The sequence below is a fragment of the Lynx rufus genome, unplaced genomic scaffold, assembly GCF_022079265.1.
Source record: "Lynx rufus isolate CCGP_SWC_20201006 ecotype Redwood Valley unplaced genomic scaffold, mLynRuf1.p SCAF_1, whole genome shotgun sequence".
In the NCBI taxonomy this organism is placed as follows: domain Eukaryota; kingdom Metazoa; phylum Chordata; class Mammalia; order Carnivora; family Felidae; genus Lynx; species Lynx rufus.
In genome coordinates, this window is record NW_025814823.1 from 85,937,633 (window position 1) to 85,960,424 (window position 22,792).

Sequence of the window (22,792 nt, forward strand, 5' to 3'; positions counted from 1 at the left end):
TCACAACTGCTGATACCAATTTTTTAGAGGGTAAGATTAGTGCCAGAGAAAGGTTAACATTCATCAAATACATGGTGATTCTAAGACTGTTGGTTCATATTGTCTTTAAATATCAATACCTTGATCAAAAGTACACATGCACTGAGCACCAAGACACTAAGTAATTTTTTTTGACAAAATGATTAAAACACATTTTCTTCCCACAAAAGTACTGAAATCACACCTGTAATGTGCCTGTCATGTTCTTAATGTACAACCATCCTGATGAATAGTATTTCTTAATAAATGCATCCAAAATAAATGAATAAATGTGTATCCTTTAGTATGAGTGTAGCAGATCATTGGTAAGTCACTCTTACAACCTATAGTACACAGTTACAAGTTTAATTTAGTTTTAACATTCAGAAATATGTACAGAGACCCAAAGTAATCTGTTTTAAGAAAAGTAATTAATTGAACAAATTTTAAATATATATTACCAACAATAAATTATATGACTATTTAATTGTTTTTTCCCTGGAGTTAGCTCAGGCTAATATCTGTATTAAAAAAATAATATAAAATGAAAATAGCAAAAAAAATGTATTGTGGATCTGTTTGGAAAATTGTGATGTAGTAGGACTCTGAACTCTTCTCTACCACCGATACACCAAATCTACACACTGAATTTACAGAGTAATTCCTCCCGAAAAAAAGAGGTTATGGCTTACTGGACAGTTTCTACATAACAAAAAGATAGAAAAGGGCAAGATATATGGAGATATGGAAATAAACGTAATCTTGCCCCCAGTGCTGTAAATTTTAGTGAAATAAGATAGTACTAAGGAACTATGAGCAGATTTGTCTGCCCTAGGGCACAAAATATTCCTGTAGTTTAAAGAGGTAACTAGAATATAATGGAACCAGCCCTAGAATCCTGCCAAATGGTGGGGGAACTGGTAGAACTCTCTCTGTGTGGGAGGGGCTGGTAGCACCACTGTTTGTCCCACACCATTGACTTTAATACTGCACACAGGGACATAGTTTAAGAAGCATAAGTGGCTTGCCTCAGTGAGCCCCAGACTCCTGACCCATGCCAGCCCTGGACATTCTGTAGCACATAAAAAAAAGCCATAGTTTAAAAAGACCAACTAGAATAGAGAAGAGCCCTAGAATGCCACCAAATCACATAGGAGTTTCTGTGACTATCTATAGATCCAAGGGGCTGTCAAATATAATGCTTTATATTGTTTCACCCACCCTTAAGGATAAATACAGAGCCAAGTGTACAAAGCAGGTTAGCATCAAAGTTGTCTTCCTAACTTGTTTACACCAAGTGCCACACCCCTGCACTATGATGGTATTACCCTTCTCACTCAAACTTGCCTCAGTCCTAGTACAGTAGGCTCCACCCCCATGTGGAGCATAAACCCTACCCACACTACATCTCCCAACCAGAGAGTTCTGAAAATCTTCTGTTCTTATTGAGGTAGTGTCAGGTCTCATTTGAGAAGTAGACCAGAGTCTCACCTCAAACACTGCCCACAGAAGGCAAGGGGAGCCTCCTAAAATGACTGGTCTAAAAGTTATATCATCTAAAGCACTATAGCAGAATACATACAGCACTCATACAAGAAACTTCATGAAATGCCAGGTCCTAGATAATACACAGTCTGTTCTTCATAAAGTCATTATTTTCAGGTGCAGGAGACATAACCAGCTTTTCTGACATGCTGGAGAGGGCAGGTAATTAGACAGAATGGAAGGGTGGATGACTGTGCCTCAAATGAAAAAATAAGATAAGGCCGTGATCAGAAATCTAAGCCAAACAAATAAACATACCTGATGGAGAATTTAAAACAACATTCATAAAGATACTCACTAGGCTTGAGAAAAGAATAGAAGACATCTGAGAGAAACTTACCATAGATATAAAAGAGTGAGAAAAGAATAATTAAGAAATTAAAAATGTATAAACAAGGTTGGAAACAGGCTTGATGAAATAAAGAGAAGGATGCAAGAAGCAGAGTGACAAATTAGTGACTATTTTTCCATAGAAAAAATATGGAAAATAATGAAGCTGAACAAAGGAGAGAGCAAAGAATTATGGAACAGGAGAATAAACTTAGGGAACTCAGTGACTACATCAAACGTAATAACATTTATATTATTGGGGTCTCACAGAGGAAAAGAAAAATAAGGGGGCAGAAAATTTATTTGAAGAAATAATATCTAAACAACTGCCTAATCTGGGGAAGAGAACAGACATCCTGATCCAGGAGGCAGAGAGAACTCCAATCAAAGCAACAAAAGCAGGCCAACACCAAGTCATATTGTAATTAAATTTGCAATATACACTGACAAAAGTAGTCCTTAACATACAAGGGAAGACCCATATACTAGGGTCAAATCTTTCCACAGAATTTTGAGTAGAAAGGAAACATATAAATTAGCAGAACTGAAATTGGAAGAAATAGAAACCTTGTTCAAAGCAGTAACCAAAAATAAATTGAATCAGTAATCAAAAAAACTCCCAATGAACAAATATCTAGGGCCACTTATATTCATAGGCAAATTCTATCAAAAACTTAAAGAAGAGTTAATAACTGTTATTCTCAAATTTTTCACAAAAAAATAGAAAAGGAAGGAAAACTTCCAAATTCATTCTAAGGGGCCAGCTTTGCCATGATACCAAAACTGAATAAAGTATTCACTGAAAATTAAACTACAGTCCAATATCACTGATGAACATGGATGCAAAAATTCTCAATAAAATACTAGCAAACTGACACACACACACACACACACACACACACACCTTTAAAAAACTCATTCATATGATCAAGTCAAATTTATTCCCGGTTGTAAGGGAGGTTCAATATTCATGAACATGTCAACATGATATACCACATTAAAAAAAAAAAAGAAAAGAAAGAATAGGAATCATATGACCATTTCAATAGATGCAGAAAGAGCATTTGACAAGGTAGAGTATTCATGATTAAAAAAAAAAAGCGTTGAAAAGTATGTTTGGAGGGAACACATCTCAAAATAATGAAAGTCATAAGGTAAAATTCACAGCAAATATCCTCAGTGGGGCAAACTGAGAACTTTTACTTTATGGTCAGGAAAGAAAGACAGTGCTGACCATTCTCATAACTGTTATTTAACATAGTACTGGGAGTCTTGGCTATTGCAATCAGACAAAATAAAGAGAAAAAGACATTTAAATCAGCATAAGGAACAACTCAAACTTTCAGTATTTGCAGATAACATGATGCTCCACATATGAAACCAGAAATACTAACTCAAAAAACTACTAGAACTGATATACAAATTCTGTTAATCTGAAGGATACAATATCAACATATAGAAATCTGTTACATTTGTATAAATCACTGCAGAAAGAACAATTTAAATAACCAATCCCATTTAAAATTGCACCAAATACAATAACATATATACAAATAACCTAACCTAAGAGGTGAAAAACCTGTTTTCTGAAAAGTATAAAACACTCATGAAAGAAATTGAAGAGGACACAAAGGAATGGAAAGACATTCCTTGTGCATGGATAGGAAGAACAAATATTGTTAAATGTCTATATTACCAAAAGTGATCTACACATTTAAGGTAATCCTTATCAAAATACTAACAGCATTTTTCACAGAGTTGCAAAAAACAATCTTAAAATTTGTAGGGAACTACAAAGACCTCAACGAGAAAAAGCGATCATGCAAAAGAAGAGTAAAGCTGGGAGAATTATAATTCCATATTAAGTTATATTACAAAGCTGTAATGGTCAGAACAGTATGTTAGTGGCACAAAAGTAGACACAGTGATCAATGGATCTTAACAGAAAACCCAGAAATGAGCTCACAAGTATGTGGTCAATTAAACTTTGACAAAGCAGGAAAGGATTACCACTAGTAAAAGAAAGTCTCTTCAAAAAATCGTGTGAAGAAACTGGACAGCTACATGGCAAAGAATGAAACTGGATCACTTTCTTACACCATTCAGAGAAGTAAATTGCAATAAGAATAAAGACCTAAATGTGAGACCTGAAACCATACAAATCCTAGAGTATAACATAGGCAGTAGTTTGACATTGGTCATAGTAACTTCTTTCTTGATATCTGTCTTGAGGCAAGGATAACAAAAATAAAAAAATAAATAAATAAAGTACTGGGGCTTCATCAAAATAAAAACCTTCTGCAAAGGGAAGGAAACATCAAAACTAAAAGGCAAGCTCTGGAATGGGAGAAGATATTTACAACTGGCACAGGTGAGAAAACAGTTATTATCCAAAATATATAGAGAACTTACAAACTCAACACCCCAAAAATGAATAATCCAATTATAGCATAGGCAGAAGAAATGAATAGATATTTTTACAAAGGAAACATTAAGATGAACAAAGACAAGGAAAGACGCTCAACATTAGTCAGCATCAGAAAAATACAAATGGAAACTACCATACGATATCACCTCACAACTGCCAAAATGGCTACAATTAACAACACAGGAAATAGCATTTGTTCATAGGATGTCGAAAAGGCAATTGCTCATGCACTGTTGGTGGGTATACAAACTGGTGCAGTCACCCTGGAAAATAGTATTGAGGTTCTTCAAAAAGTTAAAAATAGAACTACCCTATGATTGAATATTTGCACTACTTGGTATTTACCTAAAGATACAAAAGTACTAATTCTGGGCTATATGTACCCTGATCTTTGTAGAAGCATTATCTACAATAGTGAAATAGTGTAAACAGCCCACTTCTGTAAAGTGATGGATGGATATATATATATATATATATATATATGTAACAAAATACCTATATACAAAATAACTACATTATGTATATATATACACATATATATGTAACAAAATATATACACACAATAACTACAATTATATATATATGCATCTGTAATAAAATAGATATACACATAACTGCAATTATATATATATGTATATACATACACACACACACACACATATATACACATACACAATGGAATATAACTCAGCGATATAAAATAATTAAATCTTTCATTTGCAATAATATGGATGAATCTAGAGAATATTATGCTAGGAAAAATAAGTGAGTCAGAGAATGACTAATACCATATGATTTCTCTCATATTTGGGTTTTAGAAACAGAACAAATGCTCAACGAGGAAAAATAAAGAAATTGAGAGGGGAAAATCAAGTAAAAGATGTTTAACAATGGAGAACCAACTGATGGTTGCCAGAGGAGAGGTGGGTGGGGCAATGGATTAAATAGATGATGGAAACTAAGGAGAGTAGTTTTGATGAGCACTGGTGTTATATGCAAGTGTTGAATTACTATATTGTGCATGTGAAACTAATATAACCCTGCATTCCAAATAACTAATTTTTTTTTAAAAAGTTAAAAGAAAGGAGCAACTAAAATATAAAGGATCCAGCCCTAGAACTCTACCAAATGGCAGGGGAGCTAATGAAACTCACCCTTGGTCAAAGGGTCTTCATTAAAACACAGGTTATATTTTCCCTCCATATTAATAGTATGGATAGGAATAGAGTCCAGAACCTTTAGCTGGCTAACTCCTTAGTGATCCACAGACCTAGTCCACACCAGCCAGCCACTACACTAATGATGAGCCAGTGCAGTATACACCAGGGCACACTGGGTCTACACTCAGTACAGCTCCAGCTGAATCACCATGATATCACAGGTGCAAAACACAGTGGAACGCTCCAGGACTGCATCAGTCTGACTCCAAACATCTTACCAGGCAAAGCCCTGCCACAAAATGTCCAGGGAACACCTGGCCAGAACCCACCTCAGATACGGAGCCCTGCCAGAGACCCCTGAGTGTGGTGATCCCCAGTATTACCACAGCCAGATCCCACTTAATATTTGGCTACACCTTTATGGCAGCCAGAGTATATTGAGCACTCTGCTCCAGAGCCCATGGAAACCACAGTTCCAGCCATCTAGACACTAGACACTAAAAACAGTCTACACAGAGGATAACTATTCACATGATCATTTCTTCAAGTTCAGGAAAATAAGCTGTTTTGCCTAATTCATAGAAAGACACACACACACACACACACACACACACACTAAATGAGCAAAATGAGAATATGTTCCAAATGAAAGAAGTAGAAAAAATGTCAAGAAAACAGAATGAAATGGAGGTAATCATATACCTAATGAAGAGTTCAAAGTAATGTTTCAAAATATGCTCACAGGTGTGGAGAGTAAATGAACTCAGTGAGAATTTTAACATATGTAGGAAGATATAAAAATCAGAGTTGAGGGGCGCCTGGGTGGCGCAGTCGGTTAAGCGTCCGACTTCAGCCAGGTCACGATCTCGCGGTCCGTGAGTTCGAGCCCCGCGTCAGGCTCTGGGCTGATGGCTCGGAGCCTGGAGCCTGTTTCCGATTCTGTGTCTCCCTCTCTCTCTGCCCCTCCCCCATTCATGCTCTGTCTCTCTCTGTCCCAAAAAAATAAATAAAAAAACGTTGAAAAAAAAATCAGAGTTGAAGAATACAGTGACTATAATAAAATTGTGCGAAAGGGAATCAACATTAGCTTAGAGAATACAGGAGACTAGACCAGTGATCTTGAAGACAGGGTCATGGAAAGCACCCAAGAAGAAAAGCAAAAAGAAAAATAAATAAAAATGAGGGTAAACTAAAGGATCTATGAGATAACATCAAGTGAATAAGTGTTTACATCATATGGTTTCCAGAAAGAGAAAAGAGAAAGGAGGCAGAAAACTTACTTGAAGAAATAATAGTGGAAAAATTCACTAACTTGATGAAGGAAACAGACATCCAGGTACCAAAGCTCAGAGACATCCAATGAGGTTCACACCATGACACTTAATAATTAAAATATGGAAGACTGGGGCGCCTGGGTGGCGCAGCCGGTTAAGCGTCCGACTTCAGCCAGGTCACGATCTCGCGGTCCGTGAGTTCGAGCCCCGCATCAGGCTCTGGGCTGATGGCTCAGAGCCTGGAGCCTGTTTCCGATTCTGTGTCTCCCTCTCTCTCTGCCCCTCCCCCGTTCATGCTCTGTCTCTCTCTGTCCGAAAAATAAATAAACGTTGAAAAAAAAATTTTAAATATGGAAGACTAAATATGAAGAGATAATTTTAAAAGCAAAAAAAGAGGGGTGCCTGGGTGGCTCAGTGTGTTAGTGTCTGACTCTTGATTTTGACTCAGGTTATGATCCCAGGTTGGTGAGATCAACCCTATATAGAGCTCCATGCTGAGGGTGGAGCCTGACTGAGATTGCCTCCCTCTCCCGCTTTGTCTCATCCCCCTTTGTACTAAATACATACATTCATACATACATGCATGCATACATACATACATACATAAATGCAGAAATATTGGAGCAAGTAGTTACTAAAAAGGAAAATCCCAATAAGTCCATGAGCTGATTTTTTTTAGCCTAAACATGTAGAGCAAAAGGGAGTGACCTACTGTATTCAGAGTTTTGAAAAGAAAAAAATAAATAAAAACTACAACCAAGAACAGTGTAGATGGCAAGGCTATCATTCAGAATTCAAAGAGAGATAAAGACTTTCCTAGAAAAAGAAAAGTTAAAAGAGGTTATAGCCACTAAACAGGCCTTACAAGAAGTGTTAAAAGGACTTTTAAGTGAAAATGAATAGACCATAATGAGAAGGAAGACATTTATGAAAGGAAAAAAAAAATCATGAGTAAAAGCAAAATACAGTAAAGTTAGTAGAGTAGACATGTAAAAAGTCAGCATAATGGTTAAAAAACAAAACTATTAAAATCAATTATATCTAAAAAATTTGATAAGGGGACTCACAACATAAAAGGATGTAAAATATGACTATATAGATAGATGATATAGATAGATAAATAGATACATAGGTACATAGATACATAGATAGATATAGAGATAATAGAGATAGGTGATATAGATGATATAGATAGATATCAATAGATTGATGATAGATGATAGAGATAGATAGATAGATATAGATATATATAAATGTAGATGTTGATGTAGATTTAGATGCAGATGCACATATAGATATAGATAGATATATAAAATGGAGAGTGAGAAGATAAATGAAGTTCATTTAAAATGTATTTGAATTTAATTGAACGTGAACTTATGTTAAAATGTTATATACTTACGATCTTATGTATGAACCTCATGGTAACCATTAACCAAAAACTTATACTAGATATTACAAAAATATAAAGAAAAAGCCAAGAATCCCATTAAGTAAAGTAACGAATCACAAGAAAAGAGAACAAGGGAGGAAATAAACTGAGAAAGATGAAAAAAGCTAAGAAAACAAATAAAATGACAATAATGTACCTATCAATAATTATTTAAAATAGGGGCGCCTGGGTGGCGCAGTCGGTTAGGCGTCCGACTTCAGCCAGGTCACGATCTCGCCGTCCGGGAGTTCGAGCCCCGTGTCAGGCTCTGGGCTGATGGCTCGGAGCCTGGAGCCTGTTTCCGATTCTGTGTCTCCCTCTCTCTCTGCCCCTCCCCCGTTCATGCTCTGTCTCTCTCTGTCTCAAAAATAAATAAAACGTTAAAAAAATTAAAAAAAATAATTATTTAAAATATACTGTTCAAAATGCTTCAATGTAAGATGTTGTATGATAGAATGGATTAAAAAAAAAAAGACCCATGCATATGTTGCCTGAAGGAGACTTACTTTAGACATAAAGACATATAAAGATTAAAGTGAGGGGATGGAAAAGTATTTGCCATGCAAATGTAAGTGAAGAAAAATGTGAGTTAGATGTACTTATACAAAATAGGTTTAAAAACAAAGATTCTAGGAAGTGAAAAAGAAAGACACTATCTAAAGATAAACAATGAATCCAAAAAGAGAATATAGCAATTGTAATTATCAGTGCATTCAATACTAGAGCACCTAAATACACAAACCAGATATTATCAAACATAAAAAAAAGAAATTGACAGTAATCCAATAATAGTAAAGGACTTTAGTACCCCACTAATCTCAATGGAGAGACCAGCAGGGCAGAAAATCCATAAGGGAACAATATCTTTGACTGACAAATTAAACCAGATGAACTTAACACATTTATACATAATATCCTATTCAAACATAACAATACACATTCTTTACAAGTGCACAAGGAACATTCTCCAGAATAGATCACATTAGGACAAAAGCAAAACAAAACAAAACAAAGCAAACAAGCAAACAAACAAAAACTCAATAAATTTAAGAAAATTGCAATCAGGAGAAGAATGTTTTGAACCAAAACAGTAAGAAACTAAAAATTACTTACAAGAAAACAACTGGAAAACACACACACACACACACACACACAGACACAAGCATGAGGAGGCTAAACAATATGTTCTTAATCAAGAAATGGGTAATCTAAGAAATCAGAGGAAATGAGAACATACATGGAGACAAATGAAAATAAAAATACAACTTCTCACAAACTTTGGGATTCAGCAAAGAGTTCTAAGAGGAAAATTCAATATTATAGATGCCTGCATCAAGATCAAGAAATACATAATAAACAATCAACACTTCACCTAAATGAACTAGAAAAGGAAGAAGAAACAAAATACAAAGTTAGTAGAAGGAAGAGAATAATAAAGATGAGAATGAAAATAAATAAAATGAGACAAAAATAGAAAATATCACTGAAACCAAGAGCTGGGTCATTTGAAAAAATAAACAAAATTGATAAACCTTTAGATACACTTATTGAAAGAAAGAAAGAAAGAAAGAAGAAAGAACCCAAATAAATGGTATCAGAAATGAAAGAGGAGAAATCAAAACCAACACCAGAGACATATAAAGGATTATAATTATGCCACTGTGAAAAAATAGACACCAACAGGCTAGACAACCTAAACAAATGGATAAATTCCTAGAAACATATAATATTCCAAAACTGAATCACAAAGAAACAGAAAATCTGAACAGTCCAATTCTGAGTAATAATATTGAATTGGCATCCAAAAACTCTTGACATACAACATAAGGACCAGATGTATTCACAAGTGAATTGCACAGATAATTTAAAGAAGAGTTAATACTGATTCTGCTCAAACTATTCCAAAAAATGTAAAACAAATTAATTTTCCAAATAATTCCAAGATTAAAAAAATGTTTTCCTTTATAACAAAACCAAAGACATTAAAGCAAACAAAACAAAACAAAATAAAAGCAGGTCAATATTCCTGATGAACACAGATGCAAATTCTCAACAAATTATTAGCACACCACCTTCAATAATATCTTGAAAAACGTCATTCACCATGATCAAGGGGGTTTCTTCTGGGGATGCAAGGATGGTTCAGTATCCACAAATCAATCAACATTATATAACACATTAATAGAATAAAGGATGGAAGTTATGTAATCATCTCCATAGATGCAGAAAATACCAGCTGACATAATTTGATATTTATCATGATAAAGAAATTTAGCAAAATGGGTTTAGAGAGAACATACTTCAGTGTAATTAATTTTGAACATGGGAAAACCACACTTATTATCATATATAATGGTTAAAAAAATGACAGCTCTTCCTCTAACAACAGAACAAGAGAAGGATGTCCATTCTTGTCACTTGTATTCAAAACAGTAATGAAGAAGAGATACAACATGGTGGAGAAGTAGGGGGACCCAAAGTTCCCTCCTCCCTCAAAAAAAAATCAGTGTTGAGTCCAAAGGACATTGAATTCCAAGAGTCTGGGCTGCAAAGTGACAAAGACATCTCCAGGGGCCCATGGGGACAACGTGGAGGGTCATAGGGCCACTTCCATGAACATACCAAAGCACACCTGGTGGAGGGTCCAAAACATCACTTTGAGTAGGGAGATAAAGCAACCAGAGTCACAAAAACAAAGAGCAAGTAACATACTCCAAGAAATACTTGCTGAATGGCCAGAGCCTGGACAGTGTATGACCACTCTATAATATAGTAGTGCTCACAGGTGCAGCGTACACAACAAGCTTTTAAAATGCAGAAGTGACAGAAAACTAGAAAAAATGACAAGACAGAAGAATTCTCTTCAAAGAAATTCCAATAAGAAATGACAGCTAAAGAATTAATCAAAACAGATATAAACAATGTAACTGAACAAGAATTTAGAATAATAGTCATAAGATTAATCACTGGCCTTGAAAAAAAGCATAGAAGTCAGCAGAGAATCTATTGCTGCAGATATCAGGAACTAAAAAGTAGTCATGATGAATTAAAAAAATGCTATAAATGATGTGCTAAATAAACTAGAGGCAGTGATAGTGAAGATGGAAGAGGCTGAGGGGAGAATAGGTGAAACAAGATAAAATTATGGAAAAAGATGAAGCTGAGAAAAAGAGAGATAAAAAATTCTGAACCATACGGGGAAAATTAGCTAAGTGATCCAATGAAATGAAATAATATCTGAATCATAGGAGTTCCAGAATAAGAAGGGAGAGAAAAGGACATGAAGTGTACTTGAACAAATCATACCTGAAAATTTCCCCAATCCGGGGAAGGAAACAGACATTGAAATGCAGGAGTCACAGAGAACTCCCTTCATATGTAATAGGAATTGATCTTCTGCATGACATTTCATAGCGAAACTGGCAAAATCCAAAGATAAAGAGAGAATTCTGAAAACAGCTAGGGATAAACGGGTCTTAGCATACAAGGGTAAACACATAAGGGTAGTAGCAGACCTATCTACTGAAACTTGGCAGGCCAGAAGTGGGTGGCAGGAAATTTTCAATGTGATGAATAGGAAAAATATGTAGCCAACTATCCTTTATCCAGCAAGCCTATCATTCAGAATTGTAGGAGAGATAAACGTTTTCCCAGACAAACAAAAACTGATGGAATTCATCACCACTTAACCAGCCCTACAAGAGATCCTAAGGAGTGCTCTGTGAGTGGAATGTTGCAAAGACCACGACGGACCAGGCATCACTACAATATGAAAACTACAGATAATACAATGACTCTAACCCCATATCTTTCAATAATAACACTGAATGAAAATGGAATAAATGTTCCAATTAAAGGACACAGGGTGTCAGAATGGATAAAACACCAGACTCATCTATTTGCTGTCTAAAAATGATCCATTTTAGACCTGAGAACACCTGTAGATTGAAAGTGAGAGGTTGGAAAACCCTCTATCATACTCCTGGAATTCAAAAGAAAGCTGAAGTAGCCATCCTTATATCAGACAAATTAGATTTCAAAATAAAGGTTGATACAAGAGATGAAAAAGAGTATTATAACATAATTATGGGATCTATCCATCAAGAAAAGCTAAAAATTATAAATGCTTATGTTCCCAATTCAGGAGCACACAAATATATAAAAATAATTAATCACAAACATAAGCTACCTTATTGATACGAATGTAGTAATGGCAGGGGATATTAATATTCCACTTACAACAATGGACAGATCATCCAGACAGAAAATCAATACAGAAAATATATGGCCCTGAATGATACCCTGGACCAGATGGACTTTACAGATATATTTACTTTTCACCCTAAAGGAGCAGAATACACATTCTTCTCAAGTGCACACAGAACATTCTCCAAGATAGATCACATACTGGGTCACAAATAGACCTCAATAAATATAAAATAATTGAGATAATACCTTGCATATTCTCAGATCACAATGCTATGAAACTTGAAATCAATCACAGGAAAACATTGGGAAAACCTCCAAATGCATGGAGGTTAAAGAAAATCCTATTAAAAATCAACGAGTCAACCAATTAAAGAAGAAGAAATTAAATTAAATTAAAGAAGAAAATTAAAAATATATGGAAATAAATGAAAATGAAAACACAACAGTCCAAAACATTTGGGACACAGCAAAGGCAGTCCTAAAAGGAAAATACATTGCAATCCAGGCCTATCTCAAAGAATAAGAAAAATCCCAAGTACGATATCTAACAGTACACCCAAAGGAATTAGAAGCAGAACAGCAAATAAACCCCAAGGCCAGCAGAAGGATAGAAATAATAAAGATCATATCAGAAATAAACAATATAGAATACAAAAAAAGTAGAACATATCAATGAAACAAAGAGCTGTTATTTTGAAAAAAAAATACACAAAATTGATACACCCCTAGCCAGACTTTTCAAAAACAAAAGATAGAGGACCCAAATAGATAAAATCATGAATTAAAAAGGATTTATCACAACCAATCCATCAGAAACACAAGCAATTATCAGAGAATACTATGAAACGTCATATGCAAACAAACTGGACAACCTGGAAGAAATGGACAAATTCCTACACATCCACACACTGCCAAAATTCAAATGGGAAGAAATAGAAAATTTGAACAGAGCCATAACTAGTGAAGAAATTGAATCAGTTATCAAAAATCTCCCAACAAATAAGAGTCCTGGCTCAGATGCCTCCCAGGGGAATTCTACCAGACATTTAAGGAAGAGTTTACACCTATCCTTCTCAAAAAGTTCCAAAAAATAGAAAGGGAAGGAAAACTTCCAGATTCATTGTATGAAGCCAGCATTACTTTGATTCCCAACCCAGACAGAGACTCCACAAAAAAAGAGAATTACAGGCCAATATCCCTGAAGAACATGGATGCAAAAATTATCAACATGATACTAACAAATCAAATTCAACAGCATATAAAAATAATTATTCACCATGATCAAGTGGAATTCATTCGTGGGCTGCAGAGCTCCTTTAATATTTACAAATCAATAAATGTGATACAACGCATTAATAAAAGAAAGGATAGGAACCATATGATATTGTCAATAGAGGCCGAAAAAGCATTTGACAAAATACATCATCCTTTCTTAATAAAAAACCCTCAAGAAAGTCAGGATAGAAGGAACATACTTAAACATCATAAAAGCCATTTATGAAAAGCCCACAGCTAATATCATTGTCAATGGGTAAAAACTGAGAGTGTTTCCCTTGATATCAGGAACATGACAGGGATGCCCACTCTCACCACTGTTGCTTCACATAGTGGTGGAAGTCCCAGCATCAGTAATCAGACAATAAAATGAAATAAAAGGCACCAAAATTGGCAAAAAAGAAGTCAAACTTTCACTTTTTGCAGATGATATGATACTCTACATGGAAAACCATGAAAGCGTGCACCAAAATGCTGCTAGAACTGATACAAGAATTCAGCAAAGTCACAGGGTAAAATATCAATGTACAGAAATCTGTTGCATTTTTATACACCGATAATGAAGCAACAGAAAGAGAAATCAGGAAATTGGTACCATTATCAATTGCACTGAGAACCATACAATACGTAGGAATAAACCTAACCAAAGATATAACATATATTCATGTTGAAAATTATAGAAAACTTATGAAGGAAATGGAAGGGGAAACAAAGAAATGGAAACACATTCCATGCTCATGGATTGGAAAAACAAATGTTGTTAACATCTCAATAGAACCCAAAGCAATCTATACATTAAATGCAAACTGAATCAAAATTGTACTGGCATTCTTCCTAAAGCTAGAACACACAATTCTAAAATTTGTATGGAACCACAAAAGACCCTGAATAACTAAAGTAATATTGAAAAAGAAAACCAAAGTAGGAGGCATCACAATCCCAGACTTTAGCCTCTACTATAAAGATGTAATTACCAAGAGAGTACAGTATTGGTACAAAACAGACACATAGACCAATAGAGGAGAATAGAAAACCCAGAATTGGACCCACAAAAGTATGGCCAATTAATCTTTGACAAAGCAGGAAAGAGCATACAATGGAAAAGAGTCTCTTTAGCAAATGTTGGGAGAAATGGACAGCGACATGCAGAAAAATGAAACTAGACTACTTTCTTCCACCATACACAAATATAAACTCAAAATGGATGAAAGACCTAAATGTGAGACAGGAAACCATCAAAACTATAGAGGAAAAAGGACGCAACCAATTCTTTGACTTCAGTTGCAGCCAATTCTTCCTCAACACATCCCCAAAGGCAAGGGAATTAAAAGCAGAATTAAACTATTGAGACCTCATCAAGATAAAACAGTTCTGCACTACAAAGGAAATAATAAACAAAAGTAAAACGCAACTGGCCCAATGGGAAAAAAATATTTTCAAATGACACATTGGATAAATTTAGTGTTCAAAATATATAAAGAACTGACCAAACTGAACACCCAAAAAAAAAAAATCCAGTGAAGAAATGGGCAGAAGACATGAATAGACACTTTCCCAAAGAAGACATTCAGAGGGCCCACACAGACATGGAAAGATACTCCACGTCACTCATCACCATGGAAATACAAATCAAAGCCACACTGAGATTCCACCTCACACCAGTCAGAGTGACTTAAACTAACAACTCAGGAATCAATAGATGCTATCTAGGATTTAGAGAAAAGGGAACCATCTTGCACTTCTGGTGGGAATGCCAACTGGTACAACCACTGTGGAAAACAGTGTGGAGGTTCATCAAAAAATTAAAAATAGAAATACCCTATAACCCACTAATAACACTACTAGGAATTTATCCAAAGGATACAGGAGTGTTGATTCATAGGGGCTCATGTATGCCAATGTTTATAGCAGCACTATCAACAATAGCCAAATTATGGAAAGAGCCTAAATGTTCATCAATTGATGAATGGATAAAGAAGATGTGATTTATATATACTATAGAATAGTACTTGTCAATGAGAAAGAATGAAATCATGCCATTTGCAGCAACAAGGATGGAAGTGGAAGGTATTATGCTGAGTGAAATAAGTCAGTCAGAGAAAGACAGATATCATGTGTTTTCACTCATATGTGGATATTGAGAAAATTAACAGAATACCATTGGAGAAAGGAAGTGGGGGAAATAGTTACAGAGTGGGAGGGAAGAAAACCATAAAAGACTCTTAAATGCAGAGAACAACCTGAGGGTTGATGAGGGGTAGCAGGGGAGAGGGGAAAATGGGTGATGGGCATTGAGGAGGGCACTGGGATATGCACTGGATGTTGTGTGTAATCAATGAACCACAGGAATCTAACCCAAAAACCAAGAGCACGCTTTACACACTGTATGTTAGCCAATTTGACAATAAATTATATTAAATAATAAATAAATAAATAAATAAATAAATAAATAAATAATTGGCAATAAAACAAATGGAACTTAAAAAGAAAAAAAAAGTAATGAAAATCCTAACCACATCAATCAGACAATGCACAGAAATAAATGCATCCAAATCAGTAAGAAAGAAAGAAAACCGTGCCTTTTAGCAGAAGACAAAATGTTATACTTAGAAAACCCTGTAGAATACACCAAGGAACTATGAAAATTAATAAATGAATTCGGTAAAATTTCATGGTGCAAAATTAATATACAGAAAACAGCTGCATTTATAAACATTAATAATGAAGCTGTAGAAAAAAAATGTCTTTAAATATCCCATTCAAAATTGCACCAAAAAATAAAATACCCAGGACTAAACTTCGCCAAAGTGGAAAAAGACTTGTACTCTGAAAACTATAAAATATAGATTATAGAAATTTAGATGACAAAAACAAATGGAAAGATATTCCATGCTCCTGGATTGGAAGAATTAATACTGCTAAAATATCCATATTACCCAAATCAAAAAACAGATTCAATGTAATCCCTATCAAAATACCAATAGCAGTTTTCTCATAAGACAAATAATTATAAAATGTATGGAACCACACAACACTTTGAATACCCAAAGTAATGTTGAGAAAGAAAAACAAACCTGGATATATCACAATCCAAGATTTTAAAATTATGCCACAAAGCTGTAATAACTAAAAAAGTATTTTACTGATACACAAAAAAGAAAGAAACCCACAAATCGATGGAACTAAAGAGAGAGCCCAGAAATAAACCTATGCTTCTATGGTCAGTTAATCTATGACAATGGAGGTAAGAATACACGATAGGAGAAAAAAATCTTCCTCAATAAATGGCCTGGGTAAGCTGAATAACTATATGCAAACAAATGAAACTGACTCACTTTCTTACACCGTACCAAAAATAAAAATAAATTAAAGACCTATATCTGAGGTCTGAAACCATAAAGCTCCTGGAAGAAAACATAGGCAGCAATCTCTTTGATATTGATCTTAGCAACGTATTAATGGATATGTCTGCTAAGACAAGGTCAACAAAAGCAAAAAGTACACTACTAGGACTGTACCAAAAAAAAAAAAAAGTGTGCAGTAAAGGAAACTATCAACATAGCAAAAGGCAACCTACTGAATGGGAGAAGATACTTCTAAGTGATATTTCTGATAAGGGCTTAATATCTAAAATATCTAAAAGAAAGCAGCAAAAAAAAAGGGAAGAAAAAGAAAATGAGTAATTCATTTAAAAAATGAGCAGAGTATCTGAATAGAAAGTTTTTCAAGATGGCCAACAGACACATACAATAATCGTCGACATCGCTAATCATCAGTGAAATACAATTCAAAACCAGGCAATGTTTTCTGACACCTATCACAATGACTAGTATCAAAAATATAATAAATACTAAGTGTTGGCAAGGATATGGAGAAAAGAGAACCCTAGTGCACTGTTGGTGGGAAGCTAAATTCGTGCAGGCACTGTGGAAAATATCAGGAAGTTTCTTTATGAAATTAAAAATAGAAATACAGTAAAATCAAGTAATTCCACTATTGGGTATTTAACCCCCCAGAAATGGAAAAAGTAATTCAAAAATATATATGCTCTGCTATGTTTATTGCAGTATTATTTACAACACCCAAGATATGGAAATATCCTAAATGCCTTGGAAAGATGAAAGAATAAATATTATTTATACAATGGATTATTATTCAGCCAAAAATAATAATAAGATCATGCCATTTGCAACAACATGGATGAAACTAGAGGGTATTTTGGTGAGATGTCAGACAAAGAAAAAATACATATGATTTCAATTATGTGTGGAAAACAAAACAAACAAATAAAAGAGAACCAGACCATAAATACAGAGAACACACTGGTTGTTGCAGGACTGGAGGAGGAAGAGGTGAAAGGGAGTGGGAGGTATGGGCTTCCAGTTATGAACTGAGTAAGTCTCATGAATGAAAGGTACAGCTTAAGTAATATAATTTATGTATTGTAATAGCTGTTAGTGACAGATGGTGCTACACTTTTGGTGAACAAAGCATAATGTGAAGAGTTCTTGAATCAATCTGTTGTAGACCTGGAACTAACGTAGTATTGTTTGTCAGCTATACATTTTTATTAAGTTTTTCATTTTAATTCCAGTACAGTTAACAATTGTTTTCAGTTAAATAAAATTTATCAGCTATGCTCTGATAAGTACAATTTTTCTGCCATGAAAATATATTTCTCACATTTTTAGAAAAAAAAACTATTTTTTTTTTCATATTGACCAAGTAGACAGTATTGGATATTTAAAGGGATTTCTAAGTTGTATAAAAATTTAGGAGTATGAACTATATCATTTTTGTGAACTGACAGGTGATGAGAGAAGAACTTTAACACAATGCAATGCTTCTCTTCATGGTCAGGGTTTTATGTTTTTCTTGTTTTCTTTTGTTGTTTGTTTGCTTGTTTTGTTTTACTTTTGATCACTGCCCTGATTCTCTTCTCCTACCTAGTGGAGGTAAATCACACTGGCAGGAAAGTAACCTTCAAGATACTGGAAATTCAATCAATGTAGAACAAATGTAAATAGAAATATATCATAGTTCTACAGGAATAATGACCTAAGCCTGTCTACAGCACAAATATTATTTCTGAACAGAGCATTTCTTTAAAGAACTCACTGAACACATTGAGAGTGAGGGACAGAAGTGCCACAGGCTGTGGGTAGCCAGGCCTATATAGAGAAACGTAATCAAGCCAGAGCACAGAAAAATGGGTTCTTATGATGCATTATTTTCTAGGGACTGGAGAAAGGCAGTCACGGGCACTCATGGCCTGGAAAAAGCTCTAATTTGTTAATATCTTCTTGCTTTTGCTCACAAAGAAATGTTCTGAATACTGCTATACTAATTTCTGCCCCCTCTCCCAATATTAGAGAAAAGTGGCATTCTGATAACAGAAAAAAAACATCCTAATGCTACACTAAGATTTCAGTTAAATTATATTGTAGAGAATTTGATTATCTCTGGGTGCATAAATAAACACACAAACAAAGCATTATATAATCTTGTTTCTGAACCCACAAATTTAAGTGTCAGTTCATAAATAAACCAAGCATGTTTTTTTTTTCCTTGATGAAGTAATTGACCTTCATCAGATAACCTCTAGTTTCTGACAAACATTCAAAGCCATAAGTTTGTGGATGAGTCTGTTCAGGTTTTCTTCCCAATTTTAAATGCTAAAGACCACCTACAAATCATTTATGAATTTTTTGTTGCTGTTATATTCTAATTCTTCCAAAAATGAGGCCAATTCACCATTTTTTAAGTTTACCTTTGGCTTTTCGGGTACACACAAATAGAACACTGATTGTTGCACCAAAGGCCAGAAGAGATAGGAAAACTGCAAACCCCACTGCCCAAGGACAGTCTTCAGGAAACAAGGTATCTGAAAAATATAAAATTTCTCACTTAGTATTCAGCTTGCTATCAGAGACTTGGCTGTTGGGAACAAATCCCTAGATGTTTTCCTTTAAGTGACATTATGAGGAAGAGCACAGATTCTAAGCCTCATCTACCTCTCCCTGCAATTCTAAAGAATTTTGGAATCCTAAAGAGGCTTCAGTTTCCTTTCCTGTTCTTGATATATGGAGACTCAGATGTTTATTTTATAAATTATCAAATGTTTTAATATGCTGAACACATACAAATAATTCATCAGGCATCCATGTACCCACAATCAAAATTTAACAAATATTATTATATTTGCAACAAATAATTCTCTTACAACAAATAAAAGTCTAAAAATGCATTTAAGTATTTTTTTCATCCTTTTTTCCATTATTTCTGCTACAGACCCCACACTGACTTTGCCATGTGTCTTTTCTATCTGATTATTTTCTATATAAATATATATGTGAGTTTGACAATATACCAATGAATAAGAAGCATGTGGAGCTTTTCCAAAGATTAAAGGAAAAATTGTGACATCTTCGATGATAAGCTAAATGGAATTCATGTCTAGGTTCTTGAGACTCAGATTATTTCAATTCCCCATTTCTTATGAAATATGTGTCAGCTAGCAAATAAAATCTGTAAAAGTGAGTATCATTTTTATATTCTTTTATTTAATACTGTTACTTCAAAAGAGGTCCTGACTGAGTCACCCAGGTGCCCCAAAATGTCTGTGTAAATTTTAATTGATGATCTCAAACATATATGTATATATGTATATATAAATATATGAGCATTTTTAAAATGTTTTCTCTATCATGGTGTATGTGTTTGCTTCTTTCAGATTTTCCACCTCAAGTTTTCTTTCTAACTAACTTAAACCAATGTGATGTCCCAAACCAAAGCACAAAGGAAATGTCACTTCACTTACTGATTAAAGGTGATACAAAAATTTATGCATTGTAGAAAAATATATTGTGGATCGGTATTTTTCTAAGTAACGGGGATATAAAAAATAGACACAGTACCCTCAGAAGTTTATATTCATTCTAGGGAAATAGAGAAACATATAATCAAAATAATGTATGAGTAAAGAGGGCACTTAACACAGAATAGCTTTCTGAGAGGTTAAGGTTAAATATAGAGGGAGCAGGAAGAAACCTTTGGTTAGAGGAAAAATAGAAGAAATGTGTCAATAACAGCCTACATGGGATATTGCATGGGTGAATATGTTCTGGGAATGAGTGAGGGGTAGGAAGAATTGGAGGCAAAGGAAGACAGGGCTGAAGGATGAAGCTGGAAAGATTAGAAAGGACAAGAGATAAAGAATGTTATTGACAGGCTACAATACTTCAAATAAGGATATTTGTATATCCAGGAAGTTGGAAGAGATCACATGGGCAAACTATTTCTTTGAACTGTCACTTTGGATAGTTATTGGAATGTCTGAGCTCTTCTCTGCCTGTGCTATTAATCATAAGAGTTAATACTCATAACAACCTTATGAGGTAGACACTGATTATCCGTATTTAACACATGGGAACTAAGCACAGGAAGGTCAATAGTTACTCACGACCATGAAGCTGATAAATGGCACTGCCAGGATTCAAATTCAATTTGAAAGATGGGAGAAAACAGAAAATTGTGAAATATGCTTTCCCTAGGCAGTGGGATTAGGAGAAGTTTAGAAAGAACTTTGATGGTTTCCTCAAAAACGTTATTACTTTTTTCCACTCATGTATTCATCTGCATAAAGTAGAAGAATGACATTTCCATCATAAGAAGAAATATAAAACAAGACAGAATGTGACTTTTTCCAGGTTCTATGCATTAAAATTTAGAAATGGATAAATTAGAATATCCTTCTGGTGTGTCAATCATAGGTCTTTATCAGTAAGAACTTCCTGATCAGCAGGGACTTCTCAAGATATCAACTTTGGAGGAAACTGACCTGCTACGGAGACATGCACCTCCTTCTCCACACTGAGTATTAGGTTCCTTATAACACAGGACACATCTGCTCTTGAATTTTTATCAACTGTGATAGATGATTCCACATGAAACAGTCCATTTTCTTCTATTTTCTTTGTCTCAAAGGCTGGTGCCAAGTGCGGTCCTTGAAGTTCCCTCCATTGTACCTCAGGCTCTGGATACCACCCCGTGGATGTGCAGGTCATCTTCATGTCCATCCTATTGCCAGGCTCAATGTGAATATGAGGAGCTGTACCTGAGACTAGGAAAGCCAAAGAGAGACAGAGAAAGTACACATCTCCAAGAGTTTTCTTTCCAGTTTACATTTTAATTAACGTCTATGAAGTTCATTTTTCTTATTCATGAAAGAGAGTTAGAAAAATAACTAAGCCAAAGAACTTTGGGGAAAAAATCAGCTGTATCAACATTTAATAAAGTATCCACATACCAAGCATGTCTGTATTGTTTTCCTTTGCCGCCCTCCCAGTTGAAACATCACTGATTATATTATTTGATGATTCTTAAAGTTGGTTAGAAGAATGTGGCACCTGGGTGGCTCAGTTGGTTGAGTGTCCAACTTTGGCTCAGGTCATGAACTCATAGTTCATGGGCTGGAACCCCATATCAGGTTCTGTGCTGACAGCTCAGAGCCTGCTGACTGCTCTGGATTCTGTGTCTCCTTCTATCTTTGCCCCTCTCTGGATCATTCATATTCTCTCTCTCTCTCTCTCTCTCTCTCTCTCTCTCTCTCTCAAAAAAATAAACATTTTTAAAAAACTAAGTTGAGTGGAAAATGGAAAAACACTCTATCAATTCATTTGCAGTCACTGAATTTAAAGGAACATAGGATGGTTTTCTGTAGCAAATTTGTAGTCACTTTACAATTGTCTTTTAATGCCTAATTCTAAAGAAGTTATTTTTAAATAACTTCTCATGACGTTGGGAATGCTATGAACATCAATGTGGTCCAAATAACTAGCTACAGGTCATTCCTGAGCACCCAAAATTTTGTTAGGAAATGAATTTCATATTTTAGTCAATTAAATTCATTCCAACTAAATTTAAATTTAAGAGAAATATGCAGTTAGTAGCTGCTATTTTGGATAGAACATTTTGGGGAATAATATAAATTTTAACTATGAATATCCCAGTCCTGTTTAAGACTGAATGTTCCAAACCACCTTACATTTAAAAGTGGCCTTGATATGCTGATAGAAGTGTTGTGAAATGGAAATGATATATGTGCTTTATGGAATATTTC

General features: G+C 34.7%; 1 protein-coding gene across 1 annotated transcript in view; it reads right to left on the reverse strand.

The window, feature by feature from the left end:
• LOC124509038 (butyrophilin subfamily 1 member A1-like) overlaps nucleotides 1–22,792 on the reverse strand; it is a 70,036-nt gene that overhangs the window by 38,762 nt on the left and 8,482 nt on the right. The window contains exons 3-4 of the mRNA XM_047075680.1: nucleotides 21,512–21,793; nucleotides 19,442–19,555 (exon numbers count right to left, since the gene is read on the reverse strand). Coding sequence (XP_046931636.1) covers nucleotides 19,442–19,555; nucleotides 21,512–21,793 — 396 coding nt within the window. The remainder of the gene's footprint in view (nucleotides 1–19,441; nucleotides 19,556–21,511; nucleotides 21,794–22,792) is intronic.